Genomic DNA, 16,146 nt, shown 5'->3' on the forward strand with positions numbered 1-16,146 from the left:
TGTTCCAGCGCCTCCTACAGGCAACCGGAGCACACGCACTCGGCCGTCCACGAGAAGAGAGTGACACTCAATGGACCAGCCCACCTTCTTCCTTCAGTCCAGTTCTGATGCTCATGTTTCCATCGTAGGCAACAGTGGAGAGGCGTCAACTACGCAGCAGGGGGCGCCGCACTGTATTGGGACAGAAGAACGTCTGTCTGGTTGGCCCAGACTGGGTAGCTTCCGTGGTCCCTCATGCACTGATAATCCTCGGGGTTGCTGGCTGGTGGTCTGTCGCTCCTCAGACCACTGTCGGTAGGTACTCACCACTGCTGACCGGGAGCCCCTCCTTGGAGGCCTTGGAGCTCTTTTGGGAGACCTCCAGTGGTCAGGATAAAACGATTTGACCCTTGTTAATGCTGCACAATTTTCCACCTCCAAGACCGTTACCTCATGATTTACAATATTACCTTCATTTGGGAGTGGTTGTAATGTTTTGGCATCTGTGTAGTTTATTCTGTTGTGGGTGACAGAACTAAAATAATATGCATGATTATTATTATTATTATTATTATTATTATTATTAATAAACAAAGCTGAATGTCCAGTCCTATAGTACAGTATGCAACAGTGTACATCCCACAGTGTTGAAGGAGCTAAACAAAAGACCTCTGTGGTTTAATTACGTTTATTGAATGTTACCATCTTTAACATTAAGCTAACCAGCCTTCATCACTACAGATCCTCTACATATGTGTTTCATTCCTAGCTGGGCTGGACTGGCCCACACAAGCTCAGACACTTGCAGAACAGTATTCAAGTACAGTACAAAGGCAAACCTGGCATTTCACTTATTTCTGAATGAATTAACACTCAAACAGTGCTTGTTTAGGTCCAGCCGTGGAGAGGAGCTGATATTCTAACATTCTGAAAGCATGAAAGGTCTACAATTATATAACCGGGAAAATAATGAATGTGCTATCTGTGTTAAACAGTGAGCTATTGTATCGTATTATTTCCTGTGTACAGCAGTAAACCAGGCCTCGAGCCCAAAAGCGAGTGTTTGTACCTTTTTAATGGATTTGTCCAGTCTCTGGGCAGATGGCAGGATTAGGGTGCTGCTGACCGCCTCTTTCCCATCCCCTCTCAGCTGCAGCTCTGCCGGGGAAACAAAAAAGGCACACACAGACACTGTCACCTGCCAGCCACAGCGTCTTCACTCCGCAGCTAAAGTACAATAATGAGTCAATTATTATTAATGACACATAATTTCTTGTCCTTTCAGGCCTATTCTTCTGCATGAGTTCTTAAAGAGGCCCTTAATGGATGGAGCTCTCGCTGCAGACAGAAAGACTTTAGTGCAGAAAAAAAATCAGTCTCTTAATCATCACATGGAGCCCTCTGACCCCGAGCAATCATCCAGCTTATTGTAGAATAAAGCATTTTCTCTTGTCCAAAATTAACTTTTGAAGTTAATTATCAACCCCTGGACGTCGTTTGTGTTTTTGACGTAACTCAAATGGAAAAAAAAACTCTGAGAAAAAAAAAAAAAATCTGGAAGTTTCCTGCGTGTTGATATAAAACTTCCACGCTGTACTGCGGAGGGAAATATTGAGGCATTTGGCACTGCTGACCAGGACCCCCCTCACCCCCCACCCCATGAGTCTCGGAGCCATTTGGGAGATGGACAAACTGAGTTTTCTGGATATAACGATCTGTTACCACATCATCTATATATAACACTATTCACTTCATCTGAGAGTGGTCTTAATGTTTTGGCTGATCTGTAGTTTATTCTGTAGTGCTTTGGTTGGCTGAATTAGTACAGATTGAGAATTCATCCAGTTTATTGTAGAATAAAGTATTTTTTCTTGTCCAAAGTTTTGACTTTTGATGCTACTTATCAACCTCTGGATGTCGTTTGTGTTTTTATGTAACTGAAAGATAAAAAAAAAAAAAAACCTGCATTTTTCAGGATTTTGTCCGTCGGTATGTCCTGGGAGACCCTCACAAGCCTTTTGGGAGCTGTTTGGGAGACGCTTAGACGGTCCAGTCGTCTAGAAATAACGATGTGACCTAGGTCTTCACGCTGGCCATTTCACTGACAGAGATCCAGATCTTCACATACAGCTCTGTTACCACAGTGACACTATTACCTTCATCTGGGAGTGGTCTTAATGTTTTGGCACATCTGTGTAAGTTTATTCCATAGCGCTTTAGGTAGCGGAAAATGCATAATGAACAATCTTCCAGTTTATTTTAGAAATAAGATTTTTCTCTGACTTTTTTTTTTGTCTGAAGTCAACTTTTAACGTTATCAACTTCTGGACGTTCTTCGTGTTTCTGATAGGACTGAGATGTAAAAGCATCATTTTTCGGTTTTCTCGAGTTGATCTAATTGTTTTCGTGAAGGGATGCTCATTCGTCGAATCACAAAATATTGAGGATTTTGACTGCTGGTCCCTCACGAGCTGTTGTCTGGACATTCCGATCTGACCCTCGGTGAAGTGTCTGGTCTTCACTTGGCCGATTTCTCCACATCCAACATCTCTCAAACGAAATCCAACTGTCCACCTACCATCTAACATCCCAGAGATCCCAGACCTTCACATACAGCTCTGTTCCCACACTGACATTATCAGCTTCATCTGAGAGCGGTCTTAATGTTTTGGCTAATCTTAGTAGTTTATTCTTTAGTGCTTTAAGCTAACTCAAAAACGTTCAGAATACGGAATCATCCAGCTTATTGTAGGATAAGGATTTTTATTTCTCGTCCAAAGTTAACTTTTGCCGTTAACTGTCAACCTCTGGACGTTGTTTGTGTTTCTGACGATACTGAAAAAAATACAAATAAAAATAATAATTTAAAAAATCGACTTTTCCGAGCTGATCTAAAACTTCTATGCTCTTCTGTGGAGAGATACTCACTACCCAAATTGTGAAATACTGATAGTCAGTAGGCACCCGGAGCACCTCATGAGCCTTTTAGGAGCAGTTTGAGAGACCCTCCAATCCAGTCGTCTGGACAGAACACTGATCAGAGCCTCCTCACAGCGTCTCAGGTCCTCATGCTGCTCATTTCTCCACATCCAACACATCGACTACGAGAAGCATCTGTTTAGTTATCGTCTAGCGGAGAACCCAGACCTTCACATGCTGCTCTGATGCCACATCGTCACTATTCCCGTCATAATGTTTTGGCCATGTAATTTCTTCTGTATTTTCCTACTGTCCACAATAACCTTTTAGCTTCATTCTCAATCCTCAGACGTGGTCTGCACGGCAAAAAATGATATTTTAGCAAGAGAAATTAGATTAAAGTCTAAATTTCAGAATATTTTTATATGGAGTCTAAATATCAGAGCAACAAGGTATATGGACATTACATTGTGTATAGAGTATGTATAGTGTGTGTACAGAGTGCAAGTTAACCTTACATTACTGCAACCTTAGGATGTGCAATACTTTCTTTTTAATCTATTTTTTCTATGTTATTTATTTATTCTGTTCTATGTATATTTTATGTCTGCCAGTGCTGTCTGATCTGTCTAGTCTTTTTGCACATTAAAGCCTGAAGAAACGCAATCTCGTTTAGCTATGCACTCGCACGGTTTAGTCTAAATGACAATAACGTTCACTTTGACTTAATGTGTGAATATTCTGTAATTCTGTAAATATCTGTGTTTTTACTAACGTGAGGGACAATGCAGTGATTGTGATTTCATTTTTATATTACTGTAAGAATATTATAATACTCTTTAACTTATTATGAATTTCTTTTTACTTGGTTTAAGTAACTGTATCTACTAAAAGTGCCATGTTTCCCTGGCAGATCACTCAGCTTGTCTGAAGCAGTGTTTCCTGACCAAATCTGAATGATCTGCCATTTTCTGAATTAGGCAAAATTTATCTGCTAATAGAATCATTTGCTTTTACCAGATAAAACACTTTTTAACACTTTTTAAACAATTAAAACAAATAAAATATCTTATAATAATACTCAATATGAGCTATTTAGACTCCACGTGAAGGGATTTGACTGGCTAAGACATCATTTTTGTGTTTCTGACTTAACTGAAAGGTAAAAGAGCAACAAAAAAAAACACATCTGGAAGTTTTCCGCGTCCTTGAGTTGATATAAAACTTCCATGCTGTTTTGCAGAGGGATGCTCATTTGTTGAATCGTGAAATATTAAGGGTTTCGACTTTTCGGGGTCAGCTCACCTTTTGGACGGTCAGAAAATGAAGTCAGATGGTTCATGCTCGGTCTCTCTCTTTCTGTGGCCTCTCAAACACACATACACACACACACACACACACACACACACACACACACACACACTTGGAACGGCTTAAAAGTTTGTTACTTTAAATTAGCTGTCTCTTTTGTCTCAGGAGCTTGTCAGGACTAATCAGGTTGTGGGCAGTAAGCATGTGATCGCTGGCCTCTTTCTGGGTCTGGGTTGATTAACAAACTGGGAAGGTGACTTTACTGTGCAAAAGGCTCAGTGTCTCCACTGCCACTTAATTACTACCCACAGTGCTCCTGCACAGCCGATATGGATTAATAGACTTGTAAAACGCTGTCTTCTCCATCGCCTCTAAATACGCCTTTGGTCTGTCAGGTTTAGCTGCTGCGATTCCGCGCGCTTGCCTGATTCCTCTCCTCTCTGATTAGGTCTGGAGGTTCAGCCGCAGCCTATGTGGAGGAATCTTTAATAGACTGGTTGTTCAGAGAGTTCAGACAGGCTGGATAATAAGTATACTCACCTCAATGATCTATTAGTGACACCCATCAATAAACCACCCTGTTGACATCTTAATGTCTGTGTCTGTGTACTGTACAGCAGAGTCAGAGAACTGATCACTATACCTGAGATTTAAAGTGTGGACGTATTAAAATGAACACAGGGTTTAAAATCTGAGTGTTTATTTAAAGACCTCCATCTGTAAGAATCTGTATGTGGAGCCAAGCTTCAATTCTTCACTCTCTCAACTACAGAACCTACACACTAGTTTCACAGATACTGAATAATTCCTAGTAGATACTGAATAATTCCTAGTAGATACTGAATAATTCCTAGTAGGAACTAAGAAAAATATAGAAAATACTAAATAAGTTATAATAGATAATAATTAACTGGATACTGAATACGAAATAGTAGATACTGAATGTCATAATACATACTAAATAAGTAATAGTATATACTGAATACCTCAGGCAATACTGAATAAGTTATTGTAGATACTGAATAAGTAATGGTAGATACTGAATAACTCCAGCAATACTGAATAAGTAATAGCAGATACTGAGTAAGTTATAGTAGATACTGAGTAAGTTATAGTAGATACTGAGTAAGTTATAGTAGATACTGAATGTCATAATACATACTGAATAAGTAATGGTAGATACTGAATAAGTAATGGTAGATACGGAGTTAGTAATGGTAGATACTGAATAACTCCAGCAATACTGAATAAGTAATAGCAGATACTGAGTAAGTAATAGTAGATACTGAATAAGTTATAGTAGATACTGAATAAGTTATAGTAGATACTGACTAAGTAATAGTAGATACTGACTAAGTAATAGTAGATACTGAATGTCATAATACATACTGAATAAGTAATAGTATATACTGAATAAGTAATGGTAGATACGGAGTTAGTAATGGTAGATACTGAATAACTCCAGCAATACTGAATAAGTAATAGCAGATACTGAGTAAGTAATAGTAGATACTGACTAAGTAATAGTAGATACTGAATGTCATAATACATACTGAATAAGTAATGGTATATACTGAATACCTCGGGCAATACTGAATAAGTAATAGTAGATACTGAATAAATAATAGTAGATACTGAATAATTCAAAGTAGGCACTGAATAAGTTCTCTGGCATGCTGAATCTTTTCTAGTAGATACTAAATAATAAACAGAAGGTACTGAATTTTGCACAGTCGACTAAATCAGTCGTTTCTAGAGGTGTGTGTGTTACCTTGCTGCTCTTGTAAACGCACACGCAGCTCCTGTGCCGTAGCGCGATCCATGGCCGCCTGCACACGTGCAACATCCAGTTCCTCCTCAAGGTGGGCTCTACAGCAACAAAACATCAGAATACTCAGCACACACACACACACACACACACACTCTGACTGACCCGTCCCCCCCCCCACCCCCGCGCTGGCATTATTCATACTTCTCATCCAGAACCTGGTTTGGTGGTAAATCAGGGCTTAATGATGGTAAATCAGGTGAGCTGCTGCTGCTGCTGCTGCTGATGGAGTTGAACACATCCTCCACGCTGTGCTGGCTGGACTGGGGGGTGTCCAGGAGAACCCTGGGGGAACCGAGCTCGGTTCTTCAGACTAGCTCACCGACAAGATCTCACTACTTTCTTTCTTCAGAATGAGAAGCTCTTGTTTCTCCTTTTTACTGGATTCATGTTCAGCTGCTTTATCTGTTCTGATCAGATCTGGAGCTTCTACAGTAGAACCCTCTCACTGCTGAGAGACGGGGGGACGGGGGGGGACGGGGGGGTAGAGTGATGGGATTAGGGGTCTAAAACTTCTGCACTGTGCTGGATATTAAAACATATGACCATTATTTCCCTTCCCTAGAATGCATTAGAATACACAAACACAAGCATATCATGTAGTGAGAGCGCTTAGTGGCCATTTTTTAAAGAGCGTTTCAGAGTTTCACTTTTGTCTGAAACCTGACGCCATCCTAATCTCTCTCCCGCCGCGCGAGAGAGACATAAAAAGAACCTCGGCTAATTAAATAGCTCCTAATTTGCAGAGAAATCAAAGTGCAAAGTGACAAGCAACACAGAAACCCAGCTTGGGGTGCACGGTGTTCACCTAGAGAGAAAGGTTTGGTGGGTGGGGGTGGGAGGTGGGAGGTGTGTGAGAGAGGGGGATATGGGGGGGGGTGCTGCTGCAAACAGACAAGAACTGAAACTAAGCCCAATTAGCTCCCAGCAATTAGCTTTATTCATGCTAAAGGCTAATTAAGAAGCAAAAAAAGGGAACCCGCTCAAGACTGTACTTTCAAGTTATTATTAGGACCCAAAAGGAGTCAGCGGAGGATAGGGTTAGGCCCCCGCGAGACACCCGCACCTGAAACACACACCTAGTTCCCCTCCCTTTAGCTCTGGCGCTGCAGGAGGAATCCTCTGCTGAACCTCAGTGGCTTGCTTCATCAGACTCGTACTCGCTCGCGCTCAGCCTGGGGACCTCGCTCAGCCGCCGCACAACAAAGTTCCTAAAGAAGTAACTCCGGGTACTGCTCTGCATTCAGCAGGAGACACTGGGAGATACTGGGTTTTTACAGCAGCGGGTCATGTCTGGACACCATACCTGTAGTGCAGTGGTGCGTATACTGCAGGTATACTGTGCATTTACTGATTACACACCCAAACACAGCCAGAGACACGGCTATGTGTGCATTCTGCGCTCAAACATAGTGTGACTATAGATAATCACTGTGATCCATATTCGGTTCGGTTACAGAGCACCGCAGAGGTCTACCCTGCAGCTCACACTCGCCCGGATGGTTATACAACCCCCAATTAAATATCACTGTCAGGCTTGGGGGTGGCTATCTAGTACACGGCCAAATAAGTACATTCCCCCATGTGCATTTAAGAGAGCTACAGTGTGGGGGCGCTGTGGGGGTTCTAGCTGGTTGGTGATGTCACAATTGAACTGAAAGACAGAGCTGGATGAGCCTAAAACCAGTGGAAACACTCATCAGGCCGTTCCCTCAGATATGAGGCTTTATCCACTAAACAGGAGGGATCTGAGCCTCAGGTAGCTGGAACACGGCCTGTGATAACTTTTCTAAGCCACACCTTCTTTTTTCAACTGTCGCCGATGTCGCCACCAGGCAACCTAGAGGGAAGCGCCGTGTACCCGGCTAGAGAGAGAGCAAGGCCACTTGCGCTTTCTCGAGGCCCCAGCTGCCGATGGCTAGCAGCGTGATCGGGATACGAACCAGCGACCCTCTGATCTCAGTGGCAGCGCCTTAGTCCGCTGGACCACCCGGGGCCCAGACACGGGTTTTTATGGTCAGCACTTGTGTCGGTGCTCAGCAGTTAGTCGGTGGGTGGGTGTCCGATACTCAGTGGAGCTGTAGCTGAGCTAGTTAAGCAGAGGCCAGCTCAGCTGATCTTATTGCGAAGGGCCTGTTCACATCTGGCACTGACCCGAATAGTACCTGGATTCCGTTTACACTAATGCGTCTCCAGTGTGATCAGATGAGATCAGATTTTATTTCCCTGTGCAAAAAAACTCTTACATCACTTTCGCTTTACTTCCTGTGAACAACAGTTTCTCATCAGAGCCGGTGGGGGTTCTTCTACGACGCGGTGGAACAACAAATGGTTCTAGTGTTCCCATAACGGCGTCGGACTGTTGTAAAACATATGTTAACGTTTTTTTTCGACCATTGTATTTTTCCACTTGCCTGACTGAGTCCGATCACAGAAACTGGATTCTGTTTACACTTGTATTAAATGTGGACAAGATCAGTCTCTGACCGCCTCCGATTGGGAGTTCGATTGATCCGATCATAATCTGATCACAGTGCGTTTTGGGGGATGTTTACACCTGGCTCTTTATGCAGACAAGTGAAATCTGAACGCAAACCGATCACTGGAAACGCCGTTAATGGCAGATGTAAACAGACCCAAACTAAAACCCGGTCCACCCGGGCCATCATGTGTCAATCCAACCCAACTAAGATCCAGCAAAGGTGCTGGAGCCACCTTTTGCTTTATGCACCAAAGATATGAAACAACACCAAAAACACAGATCTGGCTTCTTTCATTCAGTATTTTATAATAAACCTGAATCTTATTCATATTAAAATCTGTTTTTACTCTTTTGCCTGCCTTTTTACCATCTGTTGTTTTCAATACACATGGCAGAGAGCTGCTTAAACTTATGAAAAATGCAATAAATTAGATTTATTAAGATGTATTTATTATATTTTACCTGTTTATTTAATAGCAAATTAATCCCTTATACCAGGGTGGGGGACTGAGGGCCAGCACAGTTTACAGTTGTCATTTATCAGGTGAGTTGAATCAGGAAAAGCACAAAACTGTGCAGGAATCCGGCCCCCCACGACTGGAGTTCCCCACCCCTGCCTTAAAGCGTTTAAGTAGTCTCACATGTAAACACACTGTACAGGGCAGTGGTGGCTCAGCGGTTAGAGCTCCGGCTATTGATAACAAGGTTGTGGGTTCGATACCCGGGCTCGGCAAGCTGCCACTGTTGAGAAAGACCCTTCACCCTCTCTGCTCCCCGGGTGCCGCAGCAATGTTTGCCCACCGCTCCGAGCTCGTCTGCTCCTACTGCAAGGATGGGTTAAAGGTAGAAGCCAAATGTCATAAATGAGGGTAAATATGTGAATATGGGTGTCTTGTTTTGTCTTCATTACTATTATCTTATATTTATGACAGTTATATAGGGCCAAACATAGAACCCTGTGGCACTCCACAAAATATGGTAGACTAAACAGCTGTACAGTAGTTTTAGCTTTAGGGTTTACTGAGTATATTGACACTGCCATGATGGACGGACCAATAGAAATGCTCCAAAATGGACGTTTAATCTTTAACTTCCTTTGAAAGTTAAGAAGCTGCTGTTCTGGAGATACAAGGTTTTTGTGCGACAGTGACAGTATGCAGAAATGGGGATTTCACAATCTGTTGTGAATGGTAGTCTACCCACCTATTCTGACGCCACTCCGCTGTGTCTTACTGTAAGTCAGGGCCGGCGTGTGAAAGGGCTAATTAGTGAACACGGTGGGCGAGAGGGTGAATGAATGGGTTTATAAATAAAAGCTCTTCAGATGGTGTAAAAGCAGACGGATAAGTGTCCCACGGCTATGGATCCGTTCCTCTATAAACGTCTCCAGTCGATGCGGCACTGCGCTAGGAGAGGCCGTATCCATCGCCTTAACGGTGCATGCGAGCACCATCACGCCGGGCGTTTACTAGGCCTCAGTCATCTAGGGTTTCTAATGTATGCCGTTATAGATGTCCGGATATTGACGCGACAGCAAGAGTCGTGCGGCTCGCGGGGCGAATTTTCATTAGGAAACCCGAGTTTTTCTGCAGCGGATGGAGATATGGATCGAGTTCCTCACTTCTGGGGTCTCCTGGGACCGACAATGACACTCTGGAGAAGACGCGGCTGCCAGAGATAGACTCGGCCGCCGAGTTGTGAGACGTCTGCCGATAGAGAAATTAGTTATCGATCGTTGGGGTGGGGGGTTGGGGGGGGGGCTGGTTATCACTGTGAAATGTGGATTAGATTAAGAACATTTATGGAGAGGGAGGAAAAAGCTGGGCGGCATGGCGGGTCTCTCGACACTTCCGTAAAAAGCTGCCACACGTGAAAATAACCGAATACGTTAACGGCATGTAACAAACAGTCCGTAAACGATACCCGCAGACCGACGTCTCTTTAAAAGTCGTTAATGTCAAACCTGTGCTTTTAATAAGTGAGCTGTCTGCACCTAATCCTCCGTCTTCTGCCGCGCGATGCTTGTGTTGCGGCGGCCCTCCCGGGCTCGGGTTGTTATCTGCAGACAGTAGCGGGGAGTTTATTAGCGCTCCAGCTGTAGAGACGTTTGCAGTCGGTCTCTCCTGACCCCGACAGCCGCTCAATTAAAACACAGTGACTGCGGCGCCTCTTTTCATGTCAACAGCGTATAATTGTTTTTTGAGATGTTGCTAACTCCCAGCTCAGACCCCCCCCGCTTCTTCTCCTCTTCCTCCACCCCCTCCTCCTCCTCCTCCTCCTGCAGCGGAGCTCCGGCAGGCCGTGTGCGAATACCTCCATTTGAATAACAGATGTTTATTTGCAGGCTGGGTCACTCCCCCAGGACGGTTAGCGGGTCCTTCTCCGGAGCTTTCCCGCGCCAGTTGGGTATCTTTTTGGAATAAATAAATAAAGAAGTGCAGGATGGTGGGGGGCTGTCAGGGGTCGGAGTCCTGCTGCTTTCGGCTCAGTTTGCTCAGGAGAACAGCCAGAAATAAAATAAAATAATTAAATCCAGAGGTTCTCTGCTCTGCTCGGATTCAGCAGGGATGCAAGAACGAGTGAAGAGGTAGAAACACACCTTATGCACATCTAACAACACTTTATGAGGATGCAGACATGTGAGGAACAGGACCAGGCAATAAACACTCTCCGCATTAAGGGTTCTAATACAGTACTGAAAGCGGTTCTTTGCCTGGATCTTCAGACGCAAGGAAAATCTCTTGCTCATGGTTCTTTACAAAGCCTCTACACAGCACCAAAAACAGGTCTATACTTCGAATCGTCATGATTCTGTACAGAACCACTGTCTTAACTAAACAACAATCCGTTCTAGATAACCTCCTCCAGTCAGAGCTGTGGTTCTACAGTGGAGGTGAAGGGAAGCGGACGTCTGCAGCTCTAATAATAAAAGCTCCTCACAGAAAGTTCTTCACCTAATGGTGATGAAGACGCTGCCTGATGCCTGAGACACTGTTCTACCAGAGTTCTGAGAAGAGTTCGGCTCTAGAACCTGCTTTTAAAATCAGATCATTAAAATGGTGGAGGGATACATGCTGCAGGGTGTAGTGCGGCTACAGAAAGTAGTCCCTAAAGAAAAGTGGATTAGAGAGATTCTCTATTCACTACTTTACCTTCATCATCATCATCATCATTCCATATAAAACTCAGAAGACTCAAGTGGGTTTACTGGTGGGTTTGGATAGGAAATAAAATGGCTATATTATACTGTAGTCATGACGAAAAACGTCTGGCTCCATTGGCCCACACTGTAAAGAAATTCCATTCTCTTCAAAGAAGCCCAAATTCACACCAAACCCCACTCTGTCTGTTCACCTCAAACACTGAGCTATGCTGAGAAATTTGATAAATCACTAGACCTGCCCTTTAAGACATGCTCATAACACTCATATTATTACTGACAAATATCTGGATTATGAATGAATCAAGATCACGATGCCGTGATTTTCACCACTATAAAAAACTGATGTTCAAAAATCCATGAGGTGCATCAAATCCCAATTCCCAGAGACCCAACGTTACGGCTGTGTTTCCAACACACACACGCACACACGCACACACACACACACACACAGATATATATATATAAATAAACATGAGCAAACAAACGATCAGATGAAAGGAGGAGGAACAGTCGGCCAAGCAGACGAGCATTCAGCATTTTTCGCTCGTGGCTTTACGTTACAGCAGGAGACAGAGGAGACAGAGGCGGCTCGAGGACAGGAAAAAAGGCAGCAAATAGACTGTAATTGTGCGGCTGTAATTGGCCGGCTCCAGTTCCAGCAGCACCGCGCGAAAGGTTCACGGACCGCCGTGAGGCATCCATCCCCAGTCATCTGCTCTTTTACCTGAGACGGCTTTGGGGCCGAGAGCTGTAAAGGCCAGTGAAAGGCCCATGAGACCGCCAAGTCCATTCTGACCGGCAAGCTTCACGCGGACACAACAGAGGAAAACACTTCTGGCACTTTGAGGACGAGAAGGGGGGGGCAACAAAAAAACTGCACGGTTTGAGGGTCCGGGGGGATTCGGCTCTTGTCTGAGCCTGCGGCCGGACGGCAGGCCCCCAGTGGACGCGGCCTTGGCCATCAGCAGAATCAGAGCAGTTCAGAGGGATCTGTGGTGTGTGTCTGCAGGCGCTACACGCAGGAGTCGTGGCTGCGTTTCTGCTGGGGTCGCTCACTTCAGTATTACAGCACTGCAGACGTGTTTACATGTCCCCACCGCATCCCTCTGAAGCAGCCTGCCCCGACTCCCCAGAAGCAGCAGATTTCCCTGAGCTTTGGTTTTGTATTTTTGTGTGTTCTGTTTCAGCTGGGGTCACTCAGATGGATTAGGTGGTTCAATTTTTCAGTTTTGTTAGTGGTGACTGCATCGTGGTCTAAATATATATATTTACACACACACACACGTATACATACATATATATATATATATACACACACATATATATATATAATTTTTTTTTTTTTTTTTTTTTACAATATTTCAAAATCATCAGACTCCCGTCAGACCCAGTCAAACCAGCTTTTGCAAATTATATAGATTTTTTTTTTACCCCTAAATTAACATTTATGAGATTCACAGAGATAAACGATATCATGTTGGTGATTTCCAGAGTGAATACATTTCACACACACTTTTGGTAAAATCTGATCTTCTGTATTCATCATCAATAGCAAGGAACTCTAAACACTGAGGCACCTCAGCTCCCCAGATGAGTATCAGTGACTATAAGTATGAAAGGGTATGAAAATGCATGTTTACAGATGGGTATGGAGGACTATAAGTTTGGATGGGTATGAGTATAGATGGTATGAATGAGTATGGGTATAGATGAGTATGGGTTTGGATGGGTATGGGTTTGGATGGGTATGGGTTTGGATGGGTATAGATGGTATGGATGAGTATGGGTTTGGATGGGTTTGGATGGGTATAGATGGCATGGATGAGTATGGGTTTGGATGGGTATGGGTTTGGATGGGTATAGATGGTATGGATGAGTATGGGTTTGGATGGGTTTGGATGGGTATAGATGGTATGGATGAGTATGGGTTTGGATGGGTATGGGTTTGGATGGCATGGATGAGTATGGGTTTGGATGGGTACAGATGGTATGGATGAGTATGGGTTTGGATGGGTATAGATGGCATGGATGAGTATGGGTTTGGATGGGTATAGATGGCATGGATGAGTATGGGTTTGGATGGGTATAGATGGCATGGATGAGTATGGGTTTGGATGGGTATGGGTTTGGATGGGTATAGATGGTATGGATGAGTATGAGTTTGGATGGGTATGGGTATAGATGGCATGGATGAGTATGGGTTTGGATGGGTATAGATGGCATGGATGAGTATGGGTTTGGATGGGTATAGATGGTATGGATGAGTATGGGTTTGGATGGGTATGGGTTTGGATGGGTATAGATGGTATGGATGAGTATGGGTTTGGATGGGTATAGATGGCATGGATGAGTATGGGTTTGGATGGGTATAGATGGCATGGATGAGTATGGGTTTGGATGGGTATAGATGGCATGGATGAGTATGGGTTTGGATGGGTACAGATGGTATGGATGAGTATGGGTTTGGATGGGTACAGATGGTATGGATGAGTATGGGTTTGGATGGGTATAGATGGTATGGATGAGTATGGGTTTGGATGGGTATGGGTTTGGATGGCATGGATGAGTATGGGTTTGGATGGGTATAGATGGCATGGATGAGTATGGGTTTGGATGGGTATAGATGGCATGGATGAGTATGGGTTTGGATGAGTATAGATGGTATGGATGAGTATGGGTTTGGATGGGTATAGATGGCATGGATGAGTATGGGTTTGGATGGGTATAGATGGCATGGATGAGTATGGGTTTGGATGGGTATAGATGGCATGGATGAGTATGGGTTTGGATGAGTATAGATGGTATGGATGAGTATGGGTTTGGATGGGTATGGGTTTGGATGGCATGGATGAGTATGGGTTTGGATGGGTATAGATGGCATGGATGAGTATGGGTTTGGATGGGTATAGATGGCATGGATGAGTATGGGTTTGGATGGGTATAGATGGTATGGATGAGTATGGGTTTGGATGGGTATGGGTTTGGATGGCATGGATGAGTATGGGTTTGGATGGGTATAGATGGCATGGATGAGTATGGGTTTGGATGAGTATAGATGGTATGGATGAGTATGGGTTTGGATGGGTATGGGTTTGGATGGCATGGATGAGTATGGGTTTGGATGGGTATAGATGGCATGGATGAGTATGGGTTTGGATGGGTATTACTCAATTAATAAAACCACTCAACCTAATTAATATCACTGCAACTCTGAACTGCACACAGCTTTTCTAACAGGGCTGCAGCAATGTGGGAACTGTGGATTGACGTTGATTTCTGATATTTTGCATGTGCATTTCTGTAGATGGTGATAGACACAGCTGGACCATGCTCTTTGGGTGCTGAGAAGGCTGATCCCACAGCCCTAATCCCTAGTGTGTGTGTGTGTGTGTGTGTGTGTGTGTGTGTGTGTGTGTGTGTGTTCACTGCCACGGAGGGGTTACACATGGAGGTTGAAGTCGTTGTTGAAGGTTGTACCCATACTTTTGCTACAATACAGTTTCTCTGGCCATTTAACTAACCAGTGCTTATTTATTTTGCTTTATGTTTTGCCACCAACAATTCTGTGTTGCACTAAATGGACAGAAGTATTGGGACACCTGCTCATTTATTGTTTCTTCTGAAATTAATGCTATTAAAAGAGCTGATCCTGCTTCTGTTGGAGTAACTGTCTCTACTGTCCAGAGAAGAAGACTTTCCACTAGATTTTGGAGGAGCATTGCTGTGAGGATTTGATTGCATTCAGTCACAAGAGCATTAGTGAGGTCAGGATCATCCACAAAAGTACTGGATGAAGCTCCACCACCATCAGTCCAGAGAACACAGTTCTTCCACTGCTCCACAGCTCCTCAATGCTGGGGGGCCTTATACCCCTCTACTAGCTCACGGCTGGCATTATTAGGCTCATCTAGTTTCTCTGCTACCGAGAGCCCTATTCTATGTACATCTGTGTCAGACTTGAAGTGGCTGAATGCATCAGTAGAAGGGGTGTCCGCAAACATTTGGACATTAACCCAGCGCTCTAACCACTGAGCCACCTCTGCTATAAGGAGTCTCGGTGTCCCTTGTCCCTGGGATTTCAAAAACCCGTCCATCCAAACGTCTGAACGTGCAATAAAGGGCTTTTTCTAGCTCTCCTAACAGAGACACTCTGAAAACTCAGCTGGCCGGGATGGTGAATCTCACCTACACTTTGATGGCACGGCAATTCTCTCGTTTTATGACAAGGCCAGGGGGGGAAAGAGCAGCTCGTGTTAAATCATTACATGCTGGTTTATTTATTTAATTCTTTTTTTTAACAAATAATTGATGGAAGGGGCAACGCTCTCACTCTCCATCAAAACACACATTAAACATTCAGTCTTTGTGTGTTCCCCTGTCTCTGGATCTCGGCGCGGTACCCAGGGCCAAAAGCCCCTCATTACTCCTAATACCTTTTAGCAATCAAGATGAAACAAGAAAAAC

General features: G+C 44.0%; 1 protein-coding gene across 6 annotated transcripts in view; it reads right to left on the minus strand.

Annotated features, from left to right (window-relative positions):
- The window catches only part of cntln (centlein, centrosomal protein), a 134,993-nt gene that overhangs the window by 50,822 nt on the left and 68,025 nt on the right, over positions 1–16,146 (minus strand). For all 6 annotated transcript variants that reach the window (XM_072678607.1, XM_072678605.1, XM_072678604.1 and 3 more), the window contains 2 exons: positions 5,981–6,078; positions 1,049–1,137 (listed from right to left, as the gene is read on the minus strand). In XM_072678607.1, the coding sequence (XP_072534708.1) occupies positions 1,049–1,137; positions 5,981–6,078 (187 nt within the window). The remainder of the gene's footprint in view (positions 1–1,048; positions 1,138–5,980; positions 6,079–16,146) is intronic.

Source organism: Salminus brasiliensis, chromosome 4, assembly GCF_030463535.1.
Source record: "Salminus brasiliensis chromosome 4, fSalBra1.hap2, whole genome shotgun sequence".
NCBI lineage: Eukaryota > Metazoa > Chordata > Actinopteri > Characiformes > Bryconidae > Salminus > Salminus brasiliensis.